The following is a 22,422-nucleotide window of genomic DNA, read 5'->3' on the forward strand; positions in this document are numbered from 1 at the left end:
AGACATTTTTGATCATCGCAAGGGTGTGTGCTTCTAGCACAGCCACGGGTAGAGTACAGGGATGCTGCTAAACATCCTATAACTCACAGGACAGTCCCCAATCCTCCCCAACAAAGAATTATCCAGACCAAAATGTCAATACTAGAGCTTGAGAAACCTACTCTAAAAGACTTCTCTGCTTCTTTTTTCAAGGAAGTGACTGGAGTGGCTTCAGTACAGGATGTTAAATTAAACACAAAAGAGAGTTGTGGTTTTTTTGCGGGACTGTTTTAGTAGTACAGCACCCTTAAGGCACTTCTCTGGAAATAATATGAGTGTGTGTGTGTGTGTGTGTGTGTCTGTGTGTGAGAGAGAGGTGTGTATATATGTGTGTGTGTGTGAGAGAGAGGGAGCAAGAGATGGGGAGGGGAGAGGGAGGGGAGGAAGAGGGAAGAGGGAAGGGAGAGGGGAACAGAGAGAGAGAGAGAGAGAGAGAGATGTCACGGTGTGAATGCACGAAAAATGTTATAAAAATGAGCACTTCCAGCAGCCTTGGCAACATAGTGAGACGCCAGATTAGCTGGGCGTGGTGGCGTGTGCCTGTAGTTCCAGCTACTAGGGAGGCTGCGGTGGGAGGCTTGAGCCCAGGAGGTCGAGGCTGCAGCCACGGCACTCCAGCCTGGGCAACAGAGCGAGACTCTAGACTAAAAAAAAAAAAAAGCACTTCATACAGCATTGCCAAGTTCAACTTTTATGGTGTTTCGCCTATATCCTAAATCGTGCCTCATCACAAAAGCTCAGCCAAGGGTTCAGTGTCTCTGACAAGGGCGTGAGAGAGATTAGGTGTGTGGAATGGTGCATGCATTTAGAAATCAGGCACGACGCGCAGGTCGATGAAGGCACCACCCAGGAGTGGGTGGACCAGTGCCCCCTGGGGACAAGAAACCCTCCAGGAAGGGGTGGGTCGGGGGCGGTACTTTTATGCGAGGAGGTGCTGGAGGGTGGGCTTGCGCTCCGCGTTTCGGTGCTGGTCGCGCTCTGGCTGGGCACGAACGTAGAGGTCAGGCTAGGGCTAACGATGCTAGCTAAGCCGGGGCGCACGTCTGGGAAGTCGTCGTCGTAGTCACCGATGTCCATGACCTTCCAGAGGTACTCATCGCTGAACGTCTCAGGGGCCTCCAACTCCTGCTCTTCCCCCACCAACTCCTCCTCCACCACCTCCTCCTCCTCCTGCTCCGCCTCTTCCTCCTCCTCCTCCACCTCTTCCTCCTCCTCCTCCACCTCTTCCTCCTCCTCCTCCTCTAACTCCTCCTCTGACTCCTTCTGGTCCTTCTTCCCCGGGTCTCCGAAGCTGCTAGGCGAGGGCAAGTGGGCCATGGCTGGCGGGAGGCGGGATTACAGCCAGCTCCTTGGCCGCAGCCCCGGTGAGCTCTCGCCGGCGCGCGCCTCTGTTGTGCGTTGGTCTCCCCAGGCAACTGCCTGCCCTGCGCCACCGAGCTTCCCGGATTTAAAGCGGCAGGACCTGGTTAGCCAGTTAGAATGTGGGTGCCGGGGGCCGGTGGGGGCCACCGCAGACTTCTTTCTGTCCCTGCTCTCCAGCGTCTCTGAAACCCCTGGCAGCCTGCGGAGAAACGATCTTTTCTTTGTCTCTCAGCTTATCTGGAGCCTTTTTTTTTTTTTTTTAAACTGTGGTGGAGGAAGTGGCTTCTAGCGACGGACACACACAGTGCCATTTGGTATTGCGGATGCTGGAGTCTGGTTATTGAGTAGACAGATGCTTGCTGTAACTTCCAGGGAAACTTTATTTACAAAATCAGGCGCCAGTCCTTGGGCCCTCGTTTGCGGATATATTTTTAATTGCCTTAAATATTAATAAGCGTATTAAAATTGCCTTAAATGTTAGTTGTCCTAAATAGTTAGATTAATATTAATTAATCTTGATTAGCGAGATTTTTAGCGTCCCATAAATTTTGCTCCTTGCTGTGATCTGTGTCCTGCTTCTTACTTGGCCCATCTATCCATCCTGGAGTAGAAAAGTCCTGAAGCATCTGGCCACCTACCTAGGTACCACCTGCGTCCTTCTGGGACTTTATATTTACTTAAATTTTTGTAAAATATATATATTTTTTATTTTTGAGAGACAGGGTATCACTCTGTCACCCAGGCTGGAGTGCAGTGGCGGCATCATGTTTCACTGCAGCCCTGAACTCTTGGGCTCCAGTGATCCTCCCACCTTGGTCTCCCAAGTGGCTAGGACAACAAATGTGTGCCACCACGCCTGGCCAATTTTATATATTATATTATATTATATTATATTATATTATATTATATTATATTTGTTTTGAGACGGAATCTCACTCTGTCGCCCAGGCTGGAGTGCAGTGGCGCGATCTCGGCTCACTGCAACCTCAGCCTCCCGGGTTCAAGCAATTCTCCTGCCTCAGCCTCCCGAGTAGCTGGGACTACAGGCATGTGCCATCACGCCTGGCTAATTTTTTGCATTTTCAGTAGAGATGGGGTTTCACCGTGTTAGCCAGGATGGTCTCTCTCTCCTGACCTCGTGATCCGCCTGCCTCAGCCTTCCAAAGTGCTGGGATTATAGGCGTGAGCCACCGCGCCTGGCCTATAGTGTATATATTTTGAGACAGGGTCTCACCCTGTCGCCCAGGCTGGAGTGCAGTGGTGCTATCTCAGCTTCCTGCAACCTCCGCCTCCTGGCTCAAGCTGATCCTCCCGCCTCAGCATCCCAAGTATCTGGGACTACTTTTTGTAGAGATGGCATCTTGCCATGTTGCCCAGGCTGGTCTCAAACTCCCGGTCTCAAGCTCCTGGGCTCAAGAGATCCTCCCAACTCGGCCTCCCAAAGTTCTTAGGATTACAGACGTGAGCTACTGTGCCTGGCTAGGGAGTATTTTTGAAAGAAGAGATCTTGCAGGCTAAAGGAGCAGGCAGCACAGATGACAGGGGACATTTGAGTTGCTTTAAAAGGAAGGGCAAAATGTGGTGACCAGAGAGGAAAGTGAAAAGCTTTCCAGCAGGCTCAGGGCAGGAAAGAAGGGCCAGGACAGGGAACTATGTGTACAGATATTGAGGTACAAATAAGGTAAGTGTAATTTAAAAAAAGAAAATAAGAAAAATCCCATTTCTTTTCCGGACAATACTAGCAGTTTGATGCTGGAAGCTATCTTAGAAGTTAGGAAATTCAACCAGGGTCCTCAGAGAGCAGACTGGAAGTCAGGATGTGGGGATGAGACACGGGGCTGGCAGAGAGCAAGGGTGACAGTGCTTGTGCTTACTCTGAAGTGCCTGCTCTAGCCCAGTTCTGTGACTGCCCTGGCATTTTCTCAATTGTGTGGTGAATTAATTTGTTTAAGTACTCCTTGTTTAGACCTTCTATTTAAGGCCATTTTTGAACATTTTATGGAATCTCCTTTCCTTGGATCTACTTACTACACAAAGAACAGTGTCTTATTTTCCCATGAGTTGATGCCACTTTCTTGTTTTGGCCATTCAGAGATAATATGATGCTGGGTCAGTTTTTATTTTCCCCTTCCCCATTCCTGGTGTCTAGCTTCACTCAGGAGCTTGAGATTTGAGAACCAGGCACCAGCCTTGACTAACTGTGACTTTGGGGTTATTGAGCCTCAGCTTCTTGGTGTGTTAAATGGAAATATCAGTACCTTTCCACTTAATTTATGGGGCTATTTTGAGATAAAATTTAATTATTGTTTATTTTCTTCTTCTATTTTTTTTTTTCCTAAGATGGCATCTCAGTGTATTGCCCAGGCTGGTCTTGAACTCCTGGGCTCAAGCAGTCCTCCTACCTTGGCCTCCCAAAGTGCTGGGATTATAGGTGTGAGTCACCCTGTCTGGCCTATTTTCTATTTGAGGACTGATTTATTTTTGAGGACTGTATATTATTATTATTTTTTTTAGGACCACATAACTCTGTTTAGAAAATGTTTCTAATGTATTGAGTGCTTCAGAGGTATATTAGTTCAATTTCACACTGCTATAAGGAATTGCCTGAGGCTGAGTAATTTATAAAAGAAACAGGTTTAATTGACTCAGTTCCACATAACTGGGGAGGCCTCAGGAAACTTATAATCATGGCAGAAGGTGAAGGGGAAGCAAGACACGTCTTACTTGGTGGCAGGAGAGAGAGAGAGTGCAGGGGAAACTGCCACTTTTTTTTTTTTTTTTTTGAGATGGAGTCTCGCTCTGTTGCCCAGGCTGGAGTGCAGTGGCGCGATCTCGGCTCACTGCAGGCTCGGCCTCCTGGGTTCATGTCATTCTCCTGCCTCAGCTTCCTGAGTAGCTGGGACTACAGGTGCCCGCCACCGTGACTGGCTAATTTTTTGTATTTTTAGTAGAGACAAGGTTTCACGTGTTAGTCAGGATGGTCTCGTTCTCCTGCCCTCAGGTAATCCACCCGCCTTGGCCTCCCAAAGCGCTGGGATTACAGGTGTGAGCCCGGCTGGAAACTGCCACTTTTAAACCATCAGATCTCATTGAGAACTCCCTCACTATCACGAGAACGGCATGAGGGAAACCACTCCCATGATCTGATCACCTCCCACCAGGTCCTGCCCTCAACATGTGGGGATTACAATTCAAGATGAGATTTGGGTCAGGAAACAGAGCCAAACCATATCAACAGGTAATGGATTTTTAAAAAATCTCCTATCTCAAGTATATAATATTATATAATTGTTCCCTATTGTCATCATTTGATATTGTTTGCCTTTCTTTAATTTTGTTTTTAATTGGCATATCATAATTGTACATATTCATGGGATACAGTGTGATGTTTCAATATGTGATACATTGTGTGAAAATCAAATTGGGATATTTAGCATATCCATCACCTCTTACATTTATCATTTGTATTAGTTCCTTCTCACACTGCTAATAAAGACATACTTGAGGCTAGATAACTTATAAAGGAAAGAGGTTTAATTTACTCACAGTTCAGCATGGCTGAGGAGGCCTCAGGAAACTTACAGTCATGGCAGAAGGGAAAGCAAACACATTCTTCTTCACATGATGGCAGGAAGGAGAAATGCCGAGCAAAAGTGGGGAAAGCCCCTTATAAAACCATCAGATCTTGTGAGAACTCACTCACTATCATAAGAACAGCAGCACGGGGGTAATTGCCTCCATGATTCAATTACCTCCCACGGGTTCCTCCCATGACACAGGATTATGGGAACTACAATTCAAGATGAGATTTGGGTGGGGACACAGCCAAACTATATAATCATTTGTTTGTGATGAGAACATTCAAAATGCTCTCTTCTAGCTATTTTGAAATATGTAATATTGTTAACCACAGTCAGCCTACTGTGCAGTAGAACACCAGACTTTATTCCTCCTATCTAACTGTAACTTTGTACTCGTTGACCAACTTGTTTTTATTTTCTCTCCATCCTCCCCTCTGCAGCCTCTGGTAACCACTGTTCTACTCAATACTTCTATGAGATAAACTTCTTTGGATTCCACATTTGATCAAGATCATGAGGTATTTGTCTTTCTATAGCCAGGCTTATTTCATGTTACATAATATCCTCCAGGTTCATCCATGTTGTTGTATATGACAGGATTTCATTCCTTTTTATGGCTGAATAATATTCCATTGTATCTATACACCACTTTTTCTTTGTTTGAGACAGATTCTTGCTCTATTGTCTAGGCTAGAGTGCAGCGGTGCAATCATGGCTCACTGCAGCCTCAAACTCCTGGTTTCAAGCGATCCTTCCACCTCAGCCTCCCCAGTAGCTAAGACTACTGGTGTGCACCATCATGTCTGGCTAATTTTTTTAATTTTCTGTAGAGACAGAGTCTTGCTATTTTGCACAGGCTGGTCTTGAACTCCTGGCCTCAAGTGAGTCTTCCACCTTGGCCTCCCAAAGTTCTGGCAGTACAGCTGTGAGCCACCATATTCTGGCAGATTATTGTCATTATTATTATTATTATTTAGCTTTTGAGTGTTTTGAGTTCCTCATATATAACCCCTTGTCAGATGTATGATTTGCAAATATTTTCTCCTGTTCTGCAACTTGTCCCTTCACTCCGTTAATTGTTTCCTTTGCTGTGCGGAAGCTTTTTAGTTTGAAATAATTCTATTCGTCTATTTTTCTTTTTGTTGCTTGTGCTTTTGGGGTCTTAATAAAAAAAATCCTTGCTCAGAACAATGTTATGAAGCATTTCCCTTATGTTTTCTTCTACTAGTTTTATTGTTTCAGGTCTTACACTTAAGTCTTTAATCTATTTTGATTTGATTTTTGTATATGGTAAAAGATAGGGATCTAGCTTTATTCTTCTGCATGTGGATATCCAGTTTCCAGCACCATGTATTAAGAGACTGTCTTTTCTCCATTGTGTGTTCTTGGAACCTTTGTCAAAAATCAGTTGGCTCTAAGTATGTGAATTTATTTTTGTGTTCTCCATTCTGTCCATTGGTCTGTGTGTCTGTTTTTTTGTCAGTATCATGTTGTTTTAGTTACTACAGCTTTGTAGTATATTTTGAAGTCAGGTAGTGTGATGCCTCCAGCTTTGTTCTTTTTGTTTCGTTTTCTGTTTTCCATTTTCCCTCAAAGACTGCCATGAATACCACCACTTTGAGAAAGGCAGGAAAGTGAATTTTTGTCCAGCTTAAACTTCTTATTTGCATATAGAATATTTTGAATGGGCTATAGATAGCTCCCTAGCACATCCATGAAGAAAGCACAGTATCTCTTTAGAATGCCTTAGTTAAGCATTGTTCTGATTCATAGTGGAAGAACAACTTTAAAGAACTGTAGTCTTGATGATGGCTAATTAAGAATGTTCCTAAAGCTGGGCACGGTGGCTCATGCCTGTAATCCTAGCACTTTGGGAGGCCAAGGTGGGAGGATCGCTTGAGCCCAGGAGGTTGAGGCTGTAGTGAGCTGTGATTGCACCCCTGCACTCCAGCCTGGGCAACAGAAAAAAAGAAAAGTGCCTGGTTGCATTAGCTATGAGGGGCATCTTTCTAAACATCACATTCTCTTCTCCCAACAAGCTCTTTTCAGAAGGTGATTTCTGAATGCCCATTTCTGTCTCTTAATTAGCGGTGACATCCACCTTATCCTTGCTCTTAATATTTTGTTATTGTTGTTACTATTCATGTAGTCTTGTCTCCTTAAATACTTGGTTATTTTTTATCCTATGCCAGATGTTATTTGAAAAAAAATGGTGGAAAAATTTGAGGTTCAGGATTAAGTTCCTCTGGAAGGAATTATATTTGCTTTAGGAAGGCACCTAGGAGGCCTCATAATCCAGAATCATCTTAATCCAATTTCAGTGATTACTACGATTCAAAACTAGATTGTGTCCCTACAAAGATATTCTATTTCTACTTAGCCCTTATGCTTAAAATATGCTTAAAATGTAGCCCTTCAGGGCCCCAGTCTCAAGTGGGGAGTTACCGGCACCTCTCTTCCACCCTTGGTTGGCTTTGACTCTCATTTTTCCATTTTCTTAGCCAGTCAAGATCATCAGAAATCTCATTCAGACTCTCAGTTACCTGTTTTAGAATTGGCAAATGCTTCAGGGAAAAAGCAACCCCAAAGACACCTCTCTGGGTTCTCCTCTTCTTTATTATCTTAGCCTAGTTATTTTAAAGTGCCTTGCTAGTTCTTCGTGCCTTTATGAGTTTTCAACAAATACATTTGTCTGGCTTTTGTAGATGTCCTCAGTGGGAAAATTAGACTTACAAAGCTCATCATTACTGGAAGTAGAAGTGGCAACTGTCTTTGATGGGGAAATATATAAAAGGTGATGCTGTGGTCTGAATGTGCCCCAGAGTTCATGTGTTGAAACTTAATCATCAATGTGAGAGTATTAAGAGGTGGAGGCCTTTAGGGAGTGAGTCAGTCATGAGGGCAGAGCACTCAGGAATGGGATTAATGACCTTACAAAAGGGCTTGAGAGAACTAGCATCTGTTTTACACATCCGCCATGTGAGGACACAGTGTTTGTCACCTCTGGACCCAGCAATAAGGCACTATCTTGGTAGTAGAGAGACTGGGCCCTCATCAGGCACTAAACCTGCTGGCACCTTGGTCTTGGACTTCCCAGTCCTCAGAACTGTGAAATGTTTCTGTTGTTTATAAATTACCCAGGCTGTGGTATTTTGTTTTCGAAACACAAATAGACTAAGACAGGTAGGTTTATGGGAATGAGTGCATGAAATCTCAACCTTAGGAAAGGATATAGGGTTGAAATTCTAGGAAGGAACCTTCATCTTCTAAAGAAGACGTCTTCTAAAGAAGGTATAGGCTAGGTTGTTGTAACAAAGAAAAATACATTAGTTGCAACAAGATTGCAGTGCATTGATTTCTCTCCCAGAGTAGTCCAGAAGAAGATAGTTTAGGTTATTGGGGCAGCTCTGATCTACAAGCATCCAGGGACTTAGGTTTCATCTATCTTGTTGCACCACCATCCCCTAAGATGAGGTTCTCACCCTCACACTAAATACCATATCAATATTCCAGCTGGGAAGGAAAGAGGAAGAGGAAGGCAGCCAGATTTTTGCTTGCTTGCTTGTGTGTTTTAAACAATATAATCTGGAAGTTGAATGCATCACCTCCATTCACACATTCTTAGTCCAAACCAATTATTTGCATAGCCATAGCTAGAGGCCAGAGAGGATTGGACATGTCACTTCTTGCTGGGAAACTGTATGACTTGCTAAAAGTTGTGACAGCATGTAGGGGTGGCCAGTGATTGTAATGGTGGGAAGAAGAGTAGAATAGACCCTGGGGAACAATTTGCAGTCTCCATCATGGACCCCGGTTAAGAGAGGTAGAGAATTACATCTAATTCCCACAATGGGCTAATGGGACAAGCCCAGCCCAGGAGAGACACCAGTATGGCTTCATATATGAGGAGGGACACCTGATACTTCTGTGTGTTAAGGGAGGATGAATTCAAGTGGTGGTTGTCAAACTAGAGAATGCATCAGGATTATGTGGAAGGTTTGTTAAAATATAGATTGCTGGCTGGGCGCAGTGGCTCACGCCTGTAATCCCAGCACTTTGGGAGGCCGAGGCGAGTGGATTGCCTGAGCTCAGAGTTTGCGAAGAGCTTGGGCAACACAGTGAAACCCCGTTTCTACTAAAATTAAAAAAAAATTAGCTGGGCGTGGCAGCTTGCACTTGTAGTCCCAGCTACTTGGGAGGCTGAGACAGAAGAATTACTTGAACTTGGGAGGCGGAGGTTGCACTGAGCTGAGATTGCACCACTGCATTCCAGCCTACGTGACAGAGCGAGACTCCATCACTAAATAAATAAATAAATAAATAAATAAATAAATAAATAAAAAGGATTGCTGGCAAGATGGCTGAATAGGAACAGCTCCAGTCTGCAGCTCCAAGGGAGATCAATGCAGAAGGTGGGTGATTTCTGCATTTCCAACTGAGGTACCCAGTTCATCTCATTGGGACTGGTTAGACAGTGGATGCAGCCCACGAGGGCGAGCTGAAGCAGGGTGGGGCGTTGCCTCACCTGAGAAGTATAAGGGGTCAGGGAACTCCCTCCCCTAGCCAAGGGAAGCTGCGAGGGACTGTGCTGTGAGGAATGGTGCACTCTGGCCCAGATACTATGCTTTTCCCATGATCTTCATAACCCGCACAGCAGGAGATTCCCTCTGGTGCCTAGGCCACCAGGGCCCTGGGTTTCAAGCATAAAACTAGGTGGTCATTTGGGTAGACACTGAGCTAGCTGCAAGAGTTTTTTTTCCATACCCTAGTGGCACCTGGAACGCCAGCAAGAGAGAACCGTTCACTCCCCTGGAAAGGGGGCTGAAGCCAGGGAGCCAAGTGGACTAGCTCAGCAGATTCCACCCCCACAGAGCCCAGCAAGCTAAGACCCACTGGCTTGAAATTCTTGCTGCCAGCACAGCAGTCTGAAGTCAACCGGGGATGCTCAAGCTTGGTGGGGGGAGGAGCGTCCACCATTACTGAGGCTTGAGTAGGCGGTTTTCCCCTCACAGTGTAAACAAAGCCACCGGGAAATTTGGACTGGGTGGAGCCCACTGTAGCTCAGCAAAGCTGCTGTAGCCAGGCTGCCTCTCTAGATTCCTCCTCTCTGGGCAGGGCATCTCTGAAAAAAAGGCAGCAGCCCCAGTCAGGAACTTATAGATAAAACCCCCATCTCCCTAGGACAGAGCACCTGGGGCAAGGGGCAGCTGTAGGCACAGCTTTAGCAGACTTAAACGTCCCTGCCTGACAGCTCTGAATAGAGCAGCTGATCTCCCAACACAGCATTCAAGCTCTGCTAAGGGTCAGACTGCCTCCTCAAGTGGTTCCCTGACCCCTGTGTCTCCTGACTGGGAGACACCTCCCAGCAGGGGCTGACAGACACCTCATACAGGAGAGCTCCAGTTGGCATCTGGCAGGTGTCCCTCTGGGACGAAGCTTCCAGATGAAGGAACAGGCAGCAATCTTTGCTGTTCTGCAGCCTCTGCTGGTGATACCCAGGCAAACAGGGTCTGGAGTGGACCTCCAGCAAACTCCAGCAGACCTGCAGCAGAGGGGCCTGAGTGTTAGAAGGAAAACTAACAAACAGAAAGAAATAGCACCAACATCAACAAAAAGGATGTCCACTCAGGGACTTCATCCAAAGGTCACCAACATCAAAGACCAAAGGTAGATAAATTGATGAAGATGGGGAGAAACCAGCGCAAAAAGGCTGAAAATTCCAAAACCCAGAACACCTCTTCTCCTCCAAAGGATCACAACTCCTTGCCAGCATGGGAACAAAACTGGATAGAGAATGAGTTTGATGAATTGACAGAAGTAGGCTTCAGAAGGTGGATAATAACAAACTCCTCTGAGTTAAAGGAGCATATTCCAACCCAATGCAAGGAAGCTAAGAACCTTAAAAAAAGATTAGAGGAATTGCTAACTAGAATAACCAGTTTAGAGAGGAAAATAAATGACCTGATGGAGCTGAAAAATACAGCATGAGAACTTTGTGAAACATATGTAAGTATCAGTAGCCAAACTGATCAAACAGAAGAAAGGATATCAGAGCCTGAAGATCAACTTAATGAAATCAAGTGAGAAAACAAGATTAGAGAAAAAAGGATGAAAAGGAATATGGGACTATGAAATCCAAGAAATATGGGACTATGTGAAAAGACCAAATCTACATTGATTGGTGTACCTGAAAGTGACGGGGAGAATGGAACCAAGTTGGAAAACACTCTTCAGGATATTATCCAGGAGAACTTCCCCAACCTAGCAAGATGACCAACATTCAAATTCAGGAAATACAGAGAACACCACAAAGATACTCCTCGAGAAGAGCAACCACAAGACACATAATCATCAGATTCACCAAGGTTGAAATGGAGGAAAAAATGTTAAGGGTAGTCAGGGGGAAAGGTCAGGTTACCCACAAAGGAAAGCCCATCAGACTAACAGCAGATCTCTCTGCAGAAATCCTACAAGCCAGAAGAGTGGGGGCCAATATTCAACATGCTTAAAGAAAAGAATTTTCAACCCAGAATTTCACATCCAGCCAAAGTAAACTTCATAAGTGAAGGAGAAATAAAATCGTTTACAGACAAGCAAATGCTGAGAGATTTTGTCACCACCATGCCTGCCTTATAAGAGCTCCTGAAGGAAGCACTAAATGTGGAAAGGAACAACCAGTACCAGCAACTGCAAAAATATACCAAGTAAAGACCATCAACACTATGAAGAAACTGCATCAACTAACATCAAAATAACCAGCTAGCATCATAATGACAGGATCAAATTCACACATAACAATATTAACCTTAAATGTAAACAGGCTAAGTGCCCCAATTAAAAGACACAGACTGGCAAATTGGATAAAGAGTCAAGACCCATCAGTGTGCTGCATTGAGGAGACCCATCTCACGTGCAAAGACACACATATGTTCAAAATAAAGGGATGGAGGAGTATTTGCCAAGCAAATGGAAAGCAAAAAAAAAGCAGGGGTTGCAATCCTAGTCTCTGATAAAACAAACTTTAAACCCACAAAGATCAAAAGAGACAAAGAAGGGCATTACATAATGGTAAAGGGATCAATGCAACAAGAAGAGCTAACTATCCCAAATATATATGCACCCAATACAGGAGCACCCAGATTCATAAAGCAAGTTCTTAGAGACCTACAAAGAGACTTAGACTCCCACACAATAACAGTGGGAGACTTCAACACCCCACTGTCAATATTAGATCAATGACACAGAAAATTAACAAGATATTCAAGACTTGAACTCAGCTCTGGACTAAGTGGACCTAAGAGACATCTGCAGAACTCTCCACTCCAACTCAACAGAATATACAGTCTTCTCAGTACCACATCACACTTATTCTAAAATTGACCACATAATTGGAAGTAAAACACTCCTCAGCAAATGCAAAAGAATGGAAATCATAACAAACAGTCTCTCAGACCACAGTGCAATCAAATTAGAACTCAGGATTAAGAAACTCACTAAAAACTGCACAACTACATGGAAACTGAACAACCTGCTCCTGAATGACTACTGGGTAAATAATGAAATTAAGGCAGAAATAAATAAGTTCTTTGAAACCAATGAGAACAAAGACACAATGTACTAGAATCTCTGGGACACATTTAAAGCAGTGTTTAGAGGGAAATTTATCGCACTAAATGCCCACAAGAGAAAGCAGGAAAGATCTAAAATCGACACTGTAACATCACAATTAAAAGAACTAGAGAAGCAAGAGCAAACAAATTCAAAAGCTAGCAGAAGGCAAGAAATAACTAAGATCAGAGAAGAACTGAAGGAGATAGAGACATGAAAAACCCTTCAAAAAATCAATGAATCCAGGAGCTGGTTTTTTAAAAAGATCAACAAAATAGATAGACAGCCAGACTAATAAAGAAGAAAAGAGAGAAGAATCAAATAGACGCAATAAAAAATGATAAAGAGGATACCACCACTGATCCCACAGAAATACAAACTACTATCAGAGAATGCTATAAACACCTCTACGCAAATAAACTAGAAAATCTAGAAGAAATGGATAAATTCCTGGACACATACACCCTCCCAAGTCTAAAACAGGAAGAAGTCAAATCCCTGAATAGACCAATAACAAGTTCTGAAATTGAGGTGGTAATTAATAGCCTACCAACCAAAAAAAGTCCGGTTCTAGATGGATTCACAGCCAAATTCTACCAGAGGTACAAAGAGGAGCTGGTACCATTCCTTCTGAAACTATTTCAAACAATAGAAAAAGAGGGAATCCTCCCTAACTCATTTTATGAGGCCAGCATCATCCTGATACCAAAACCTGGCAGACACAACACAAAAAAAGAAAACTTCAAGGGGCTTCAGGGATCAAACTTTAAGAACACTGAATCTTGTGCGCAATTAGCTTGTATTGGATTTGCTTCTACGAGTTGATGAAAAGGAATGTGTATAACAATAATATAATTGAACTCTACATTTTCAGCTGCAGGATTCTAGAATCCTTCACCATTGTATTATTGAGGGGATCATTGAAGTCTAGGCCAATATCCCTGATGAACATCAATGTGAAAATCCTAAAAAAAAATTGGTAAACAGAATCCAGCAGCACATCAAAAAGCTTATTCACCATGACCAAGTTGGCTTCATCCCTGGGATGCAAGGCTGGTTCAACATATGCAAATCAATAGATGTAATCCATCACATAAACAGAACCAATGACAAAAACCACATGATTATCTCAATAGATGCAGAAAAGGCCTTTGACAAAATTCAACAACCTTCATGCTAAAAACTCTCAATAAACTAGGTATTGATGGAACATATCTCAAAATAATAAGAGCTATTTATGACAAACCCACAGCCAATATCATACTGAATGGGCAAAACCTGGAAGCATTCCCTTTGAAAACTGGCACAAGACAAGGATGCCCTCTCTCACCACTCCTATTCAAAATAGTATTGGAAGTTCTGGCCAGGGCAATCAGGCAAGAGAAAGAAATAAAGGGTATTCAAATAGGAAGAAAGGAAGTCAAATTGTCTCTGTCTGCAGATGACATGACTGTATATTTAGAAAACCCCATTGTTAGAATGGTGATCATTAAGAAGTCAGGAAACAACAGATGCTGGAGAGGATGTGGAGAAATAGGAACTCTTTTACACTGTTGGTGGGAGTGTAAATTAGTTCAGCCATTGTGGAAGACAGTGTGGCAATTCCTCAAGGATCTAGAACCAGAAATACCGTTTGACCTAGCAATCCCATTACTGGGTATATATCCAAAGGATTATAAATCATTCTACTATAAAGACACATGCCCATGTATGTTTATTGCAGCACTGTTCACAATAGCAAAGACTTGGAACCAACCCAAATGCCCATCAATGATAGACTGGATAAAGAAAATGTGGCACATATACACCATGGAATACTATGCAGCCATGAAAAAGGATGAGTTCATCTCCTTTGCAGGGACATGGATGAAGCTGGAAACCATCATTCTCAGCAAACTAGCACAAGAACAGAAAACCAAACACTGCATGTTCTCACTCATAAGTGGGAGTTTAACAATGAGAACACATGGACACAGGGAGGGGAACATCACACACCAGGGCCTATTGGGGAGTGGGGTGCTAAGGGAGGGATAGCATTAGGAGAAATACCTAATGTAGATGACAGGTTGATGGGTGCAGCAAACCACCATGGCATGTGTATACCTATGTAACAAACCTGCATGTTCTGCACATGTATCCCAGAACTTACAGTGTAATATATATATATATATATGTATATACACACACACACACACACACACATACACACAGATAGATAGATAGATAGATAGATAGATAGATAGATAGATAGATAGATAGACAGACAGACAGACAGATAGATAGATAGATTTCTGAATGTTATCCTCCTGGACTTTTTTTTTTTGAGGCCAGGTCTTGCTCTGTTGCCCATGCTGGAGTGCAGTGGCACTTTCATAGCTCACTATAACCTTGAACTCCTGGGCTCAAGTGATCCTCCTACCTCAGCCTCCTGAGTAGCTAAGACTACAGGTGTATACCACCATGCCTGGCCAATTTTTTTTTTTTTTGAGAGATGGGGTCTTCCTATGTTGTTGCCCAGGTTAACCTCAAACTCTTGGCCTCAAGTGATTCTCCTGTTGTGGCCTTCAATGTGCTGGATTACAGGTGTGAGTCACTGCACCTGGGCTCCCCTGGATTTTTGATTCAGTAGGTCTGGGACAGATCTGAGAATTTTTATTTTTTCTTTTCTTTTTTTTTTTTGAGATGGAGTCTCGCTGTTGCCCAGGCTGGAACGCAGTGGCGTGATCTCGGCTCACTGCAAGCTCTGCCTCCCTGGTTCATGCCATTCTCCTGCCTCAGCCTCCCAAGTAGCTGGGACTACAGGCACACGCCACCACGCCCGGCTAATTTTTTTTTTTTTTTTTTTGTATTTTTAGTGGAGACGGGGTTTCACCATGTTAGCCAGGATGGTCTTGATCTCCTGACCTCGTGATCTGCCCGCCCCAGCCTCCCAAAGTGCTGGGATTACAGGCGTGAGCCACAGTGCCTGGCCTGAGAATTTTTATTTCTAACAATTTTCCAAATGATGCTGATACAACTGCTTCAGGGATCAAACTTTAAGAACACCGTATCTTGTGCTCAATTAGCTTGTATTGGATTTGCTTCTACGAGTTGATGAAAAGGAATGTGTGTAACAGTAATATAATCGAACTCTACATTTTCAGCTGCGAGATTCTAGAATCCTTCACCATTGTATTATTGAGGGGATCATTGAAGTCTAGGTAAACTCCTTAACATGGATGAACATAATCACTTCACTTTTTGATTTCTTAATACCTGCTTTATTACTCCCTTGTTAATCCCAATAGAATATCTTGCAAAGCCAGTTAAAGCTCCTCGCTTGAAGAATCACTGATTAGCAGATTTCACTGTGCGCTTACTTCAGAAAGATGTGTGCAGCATATTATTTTTATAGCTTTTAATTCATACTTTAATGAGAATTTTATGAATATAGGTAGGTCTTGGTTCTTCAGGACAAGATAGAGCATGATTTGTTTAATTGATTCCCTTTCTTAATTTTTTTTTTTTTTTTTGAGACGGAGTCTTGCTCTGTCACCCAGGCTGGAGTGCAGTGGTGCGATCTCAGCTCACTGCAAGCTCTGCCTTCCAGCTTCATGCCATTCTTCTGCCTCAGCCTCCTGAGTAGCTGGGACTACAGGCACCTGCCAACACGCCCGGCCAATTTTTTTGTATATTTAGTAGAGACGGGGTTTCACCGTGTTAGCCAGGATGGTCTCAGTCTCCTGACCTCATGATCTACCCGTCTTGGCCTTCCAAAGTGCTGGGATTACAGGCGTGAGCCACCGCTCCCAGCTCCCTTTTTTAATTTTAAGAGACTGAATTTTTAAGTAACTGAATTCCTGTATTAGCTATAGAATGGAATTAAAAACAAGGACAGATCAATTTGAAAATGATTATGTCAGGCCAGGCTCGGTGGCTCATGCCTATAATCCCAGCACTTTGGGAGGCCGAGGTGGGTGGATCAGCTGATGTCGGGAGTTCGAGACCAGCCTGACCAAAATGGAGAGACCCCGTCTCTACTAAAAGTACAAAATTAGCCGGGCATGGTGGTGCATTCCTGTAGTCCCAGCTACTTGGGAAGTGGAGGCAGGAGAATCGCTTGAACCGAAAGGCAGAGGTTGCGGTGAGCCGAGATCTCGCCATTGCACTCCAGCCTGGGCAACAAGAGTGTAACTCCATCTCAAAAAAAAATAAAAATAATTAAAAAAAATTATGTCTTCTGAGGAAATTACTAAAATTCAGCCACTGATAAATGGATAATTAAAATGTAGTGTGTCCTTACAATGGGATATTACTTGGTGATAAAAATGAATGAATTACTTATATATGCTACAACATGGATGAACCTTGAAAACATTATGTTAAAGGAAAGCAGCCAGTCACAAAGGACCATGTATGTATTGTGTGATCCTATTTGTATGAAATATAGAACGGGCAAAACAGGCAAATCTGTAAAGAAAGTAGAGTCATGATTTTCTAGAATCGGTGGAGTTTGGGGAAATGGGGGGTGACTACTGATGGGCGTGTGATTTTTTTTAGGGGTGATGAACATGATCTAGAATTGATTGTGGTGTTCTTACACATCTCTGTGAATATACTAAACACCACTGAACGGTACACTTCAAGTGGGTAAATTGTGTGGTATGTGAACTATATCCTAAAAAAGTTGTTTTTTAAAAAGGAAAGGAAATGGTTTACTTTTGAGGGTAAATTGAAAGCTCCCCACCCAGATATTATTAATAACAGGTAATGTAACAGCAGTACAGAGCACTGACCCTGCCATCTGCGTGTATCTTCATTCTGATATTCCTCTCTCTATCCATCATATGCCCCTTGATTTTGCTTTTCTTTTTTTTAACTAATAGAGTTGATAATTTTATTTTCACATTTCACAATACAAATGAAAACTTCACTCTTGCTGGTCCCACTTCTCCCCTCTAATACTATTCTCTCTTTGATCGGAAGGAGGAGCAAGTCTTCTTTTTCATGCTGTTAAGAAAACACCCAGAGTCACAGCACCATGATCTCCTTGTGAAGCAGAACAAGTAATATAAAACTGATCTAAAGAGGCCTCCCCTCTACTCTTATCTGTCTGGTCGAGTCATTTGGGGCCAAGTGGGCACCATTGTGGGAGGGTGGGAGGACTCATCACTGGGGGCCCAGGCATCATTTGCATGTGGCCTCCTGTGTTAGTCTGTTCTCATGCTGCAAATAAAGACAACTTGAGACTGGATAATTTATAAAGGAAAGAGGTTTAATGGACTCACAGTTCCACATGGCTAAGGAGGCCTCACAATCATGGTGGAAGACGAAGGAAGAGCAAAGGGACATCTTACATGGCAGCAGGCAAGAGGGCGTGTGCAGGGGAACTCCCCTTTATAAAACCGTCAGATCTCGTGAGACTTATTCACTATAACGAGAACAGCATGAGAAAAACCCACCCCCATGATTCAATTACCTCCCACCGGGTCACTCCCACGTCATGTGAAGATTATTACAACTCAAGGTGAGATCTGAGTGGGGACACAGAGCCAAATGATATCACCTCCCATGGGCAGCCTCATTTCAGGAGCACACCCCATTGGCATCATCCAGGAGGAGGGGGGGCCATTACTGGCATCATGGGACGGCCTGCCAGATGGGGTGCTGGCATCATACCTGGTGAGGAACAGGAAGAGACTGGGGGGAGGTTGGATCATCGCTCCTGCAGGAGGAGGAGCAGAGAACAGAGTAGGAGGTGTTCTTCCTTGTTGAGATGCAGTCTTTGTTCTGTCAGGCTCCGAGCCTGCTCTTCTATCCATTTCTGGTAGTAGTCTTTCACATTCTCTTTGTGTTTCCTTCCACTGCAATGGTAGGTTCTCACAGATGGAGAGTCATGGGTGAGGTATGTATTGCAAAGTCACAACAAAACTTAGGCATGTTGCTCTGTAGCCCGTTGACCGCTCTGTTCCCTGATTTTGCTTTGTTTTGATGTGACATTGAAGCACTGCACATGCGCAGAGCAGCTAATAGTTCTCCCCTCTTTGGATTGTTGGATGAAATTATTTTGAATTTTATTTTTTATTGATACATAATAGATATATGTGCTTTGGGGGTACATATGATAATTTAATACATTTATATAACTTGTTAAGAACAAATCAGTGTAATTGGGACAGCCACCACCTTAAATACTTGTCCTTCCTTTTTGCTGGAAACATTTGTATTATTCTCTTAGCTATTTTGAAATATACAATAGGTTATTCTAAACTATAATCACCCTAGCGATCTATGAAACACTACGTCTTATTTGTTCTGTCGGGTTAAATGATTTAATACCTGCAATGCTCTTAGCATTATGCCTGGCACATGATAAATAAATATTAGCTGTCGTTATTCCGACCCAAAACAAGAACATTTTTTATTGTTACAGAAAGAATAGGACCATTGATTATGTTTCACCATTTAAGTGGCTATTATTTGCGTGCTTTCGACAGTTCTATCCCATGTCCTATACATTTACGTTCCCCCAGACCTCCCTCCGCTCCATCAACCTATTACAACAGGGTGTAATAATATAGACGAACACTAGAGGGCAGCATGCAATTGCAATGAAGAAAATCGGCACCAGCACACTTGAAATTCAGACAAGAAGATAGAAGAGGTCTAGTATCAAAGGAAAGTGAAATGTCTTCCTTTAATATAGTGTCTTGTAGTATTCTTCTATAGGAGGGAAGTATTATTACTCTATCGGATGAGTATTCCTACTGGAAGGATGGCTGCGGCATTTTTAAAAATCCTGCCTGTATGTGCCTGCCATAGAGATGTCACATAACCATTTCCTCACGTGCTGTTCGCTCCACACCCCAGCTCTCTTGAGAGCACTTAGCTTCTCCCGTGAGCCGGTTCCTCCGATAGGAGGCATTTGGAAGCCTACGTTAGTATAGTGCTGCCTTACAACGCGCTTTAATGTAATATCTAGTCTCTGGGAGGCCCAGGAGTGCTTCAAATTCTAGGCTTCCCTGAGATGTCCAGTGCGTTTCTTTTGAGGTGTATGTGTGCTCACTCGGCGTGAGTTCCTCAGGGGCAGGGAACGTACCCCATCTTCACCTTTGCGTCCCCAGCAGTTTGCAGTGCTGGGCATGCCCTGAAGAAGCTGGATAATGTCTGTTGGACTAAACTGCTTCATGAGCTGCAGACAGAACAAGAGGGAAATTTATGCTCACTTTATGCCTGAGCAATGGGACTCTAAACTGCACCCCAGCCAGTGAATTTTTTCATTATTTTTCTGTATTATAAAAACAGTTCATGCTCATAATGGGAAAATCATGCAAAAAGAACATCTAAAATATTCATAATCCCATCCATCCAATATTAACCTGGGGAATACTACAGATTCTTTTAACCTTATGTCAGAGTATAATATATAAATATATGTGTGTGTATACATATATATAGTGTTTACATTTATGGCAGCATGGAACACCTATCTTTTAAAAATTTTTTTTGAGATGGTGTCTGTACTCCGTCACCCAGGTTGGAGTGCAGTGGCGTGATCTGACTTGCTGCAACCTTGGCCTCATCCTCCCACCTCAGCCTCCTGAGTAGCTGGGACCACAAGCGTGCACCACCATGCCCAGCTAATTTTTTGTATTTTTGGTACAGACAGGGTTTTGCCATGTTGCCCAGGCTGGTCTTGAACTCCTGAGCTCAGGTGATCCACCCGCCTTGGACTCCCAAAGTTCTGGGATTACAGGTGTGAGCCACCGTGCCCAGCCCTACATCTATCTTTTTTTCTTTTTTTTAAACTAATCCCTTTCTTTTGGGAATTTAAGCTGTTTCTCAATTTTTGCTTTTCTAAAGAGCAGTCTGGTGAATATTCGTGTAGCTAAGTGTAAGCCCACATTCTTTATTAGTATCTTAGGATAAATTCCCAGAGGCAGAATTTCTGGGTGATGGGTAATTTACATTGTCACCAACAGTGACAGTGCCCTTGATCAGATGAAGAGTTTTAATTAAACGTCACACCAGAACTCCATAATCTTGTCTCAGTCATGTCATCGCTGCTCAAAACATTTGGTGAACTCTGTTTGGTGATCCAGGCTATGACTCATATAAGAAAATAAATCTTAATCTCTCATCTTGCCTTTGATCTTTGACTGTTCAAGAAAATCTAATTTACCACAAAAGGACAAAGACAGCAACCATGGCAGATTTTCATATAGGTGTGCCACCAGAGTCAGCAGGAGTTAGGGAAGTACTTCCCAGACTGTTCTGAATAATGGCAAATCAGAGAATAATTTCTCTAAGCCTTTTTGGAAATTAGAATGGAACTTCCCCATCATCTGAAGACTCCTTATGGATTGAACAAGGAGGGCCCTCTTGACTGGTTTGTTTTTTTCTCTCTCTTTCTTTCTTTTTTCTCTCTTTCTCTTTCTTTCTTTCTTCTTTCTTTCTTTCTTTTCTCTTTCTCTCTTTCCTTTCTTTCCTTCTCTCCTTCCTTCCTTCCTTCCTTCCTTCCTTCCTTCCTTCCTTCCTTCCTTCCTTCCTTCCTTCTCTTTCTCTCTCTCTTCCCCCCTTCCTTTTCTTTTCTTTTCTCTTTTTTCTTTCTCTTTTCTTTTTTCTTCTCTTTTTTCCTTAACCCGACTTTTCTAGCTTTAACTTCGCCTACTCTTACACAGACCTGAATGGTTGCTGTACATCCGCTTGGCCCAGCTGCAACTTCAGCCACTGCTGCAGCAACCAGTTTTGTGCAGGTGTGGCCGACGGCTCTGGCTTTGGCTGCCTGATGCCTCCCGGATCCTGCAGCATGGCATGGGACGCATTTGCCTCCTGGTTGCCTTCTGGACTTGCAGGGTACTTACCATGATAGGGGGTACCCTTTGATGAGCTGGGGATGGGAATTGGAGGGTGAAGACCTCCCTCTTCTCTCTCTCGGTGGACAATTCTGAGGTCCTACACAGCGCCTCAGAAGCCCCCAGTGGGATTGAGCCTCAGTTACCTAAGGCAGTGACCAGTGGATAATGCACCTTTGCTGGCTTTCTTTCCTCGCCTACTCCCCTCTTCGCAGTCCCTCAGTCTGTTGCCTGGAATCACTTTCCTAAATAAATGTCTTTTTTTTTTTTTTTTTTTTTTTTTATTTGAGAGGGAGCCTCGCTCTGTCGCCCAGGCTGGAGTGCAGTGGTGCGATCTCAGCTCACTGCAACCTCTGCCACCTGGGTTCAAGCGATTCTCCTGCCTCAGCCTCCTGAGTAGCTGCGATTACAGGCACATGCCACCTCGCCTGGCTAGTTTTTGTATTTTTAGTAGAGATGGAGGTTTCACCATGTTGGCCAGGCTGGTCTCAAGCTCCTGACCTCAGGTGATCTGCCCACCTCGGCCTCTGAAAGTGCTGGGATTACAGGTGTGAGCCACCATGCCCAGCATTTCCTAAATAAACTTCATCTAAGCTTTGTCTCAGGCTCTGCTCGCTTTGGAGAAACAACAGTCACCACCCTATTTGCTGTTTTTTGATGATGTTCCTTGCTGTTCATCTATTCAGTTCTTTAATACTTGCCTGGGGAACATCTAGTGTGTTCCTGGTCTGGGGAAGGGCCCTAAAATATAAAACAGAATCAGTCACAGGTCTTGCTCTTGAAGAGTTCTTGGTTTAAGAGAGAGAGAACAGACAGCTTAAAAAAAAAAAAAAAAAGTCAGTGTATCACAAGGTGAATGCTGTTCCAGAGAACCAAGAAGGAAGAACACAGGAGACAGGACAGCTGATCTGGCTTGGGGTATCTGAGGAGGTTTTCTCAGGAGCGTCTTTTAAAGGATGAATAGGAAGTAGTTTACAGGAACAAGGTGGGAAAAGACC

General features: G+C 43.5%; 1 protein-coding gene, 1 long non-coding RNA gene and 1 pseudogene across 7 annotated transcripts in view; 1 reads left to right on the forward strand and 2 right to left on the reverse strand.

Annotated features, from left to right (window-relative positions):
• The window catches only part of ERICH6 (glutamate rich 6), a 46,180-nt gene extending 44,824 nt beyond the window's left edge, over nucleotides 1-1,356 (reverse strand). For 2 of the 4 annotated variants that reach the window (XM_055247536.2, XM_063620250.1), the window contains exon 1: nucleotides 957-1,116. In XM_055247536.2, coding sequence (XP_055103511.1) covers nucleotides 957-1,116 — 160 coding nt within the window. Of the gene's footprint in view, nucleotides 1-956 lie in introns of all 4 variants that reach the window. The other 2 variants (XM_055247535.2, XM_055247534.2) reach the window with 2 other exon arrangements.
• On the forward strand, nucleotides 983-20,709 carry LOC129465457 (uncharacterized). 3 transcript variants are annotated; one of them, XR_010116458.1, is made up of 5 exons: nucleotides 1,012-1,128; nucleotides 4,403-4,639; nucleotides 5,423-5,500; nucleotides 17,556-18,096; nucleotides 18,446-18,514. It is a non-coding gene; the product is annotated as an uncharacterized lncRNA (long non-coding RNA). The 3 variants fall into 3 exon arrangements; XR_010116459.1 differs by having other exon boundaries at nucleotides 983-1,128; nucleotides 17,556-20,709; XR_008651962.2 differs by lacking the exon at nucleotides 1,012-1,128 and adding an exon at nucleotides 1,285-1,403 and having other exon boundaries at nucleotides 17,556-18,965.
• On the reverse strand, nucleotides 17,596-18,584 carry LOC129465444 (U1 small nuclear ribonucleoprotein C-like; annotated as a pseudogene).
• Nucleotides 20,710-22,422: the final 1,713 nt, after the last annotated feature.

This window comes from Symphalangus syndactylus, chromosome 17 (assembly GCF_028878055.3).
Source record: "Symphalangus syndactylus isolate Jambi chromosome 17, NHGRI_mSymSyn1-v2.1_pri, whole genome shotgun sequence".
In the NCBI taxonomy this organism is placed as follows: domain Eukaryota; kingdom Metazoa; phylum Chordata; class Mammalia; order Primates; family Hylobatidae; genus Symphalangus; species Symphalangus syndactylus.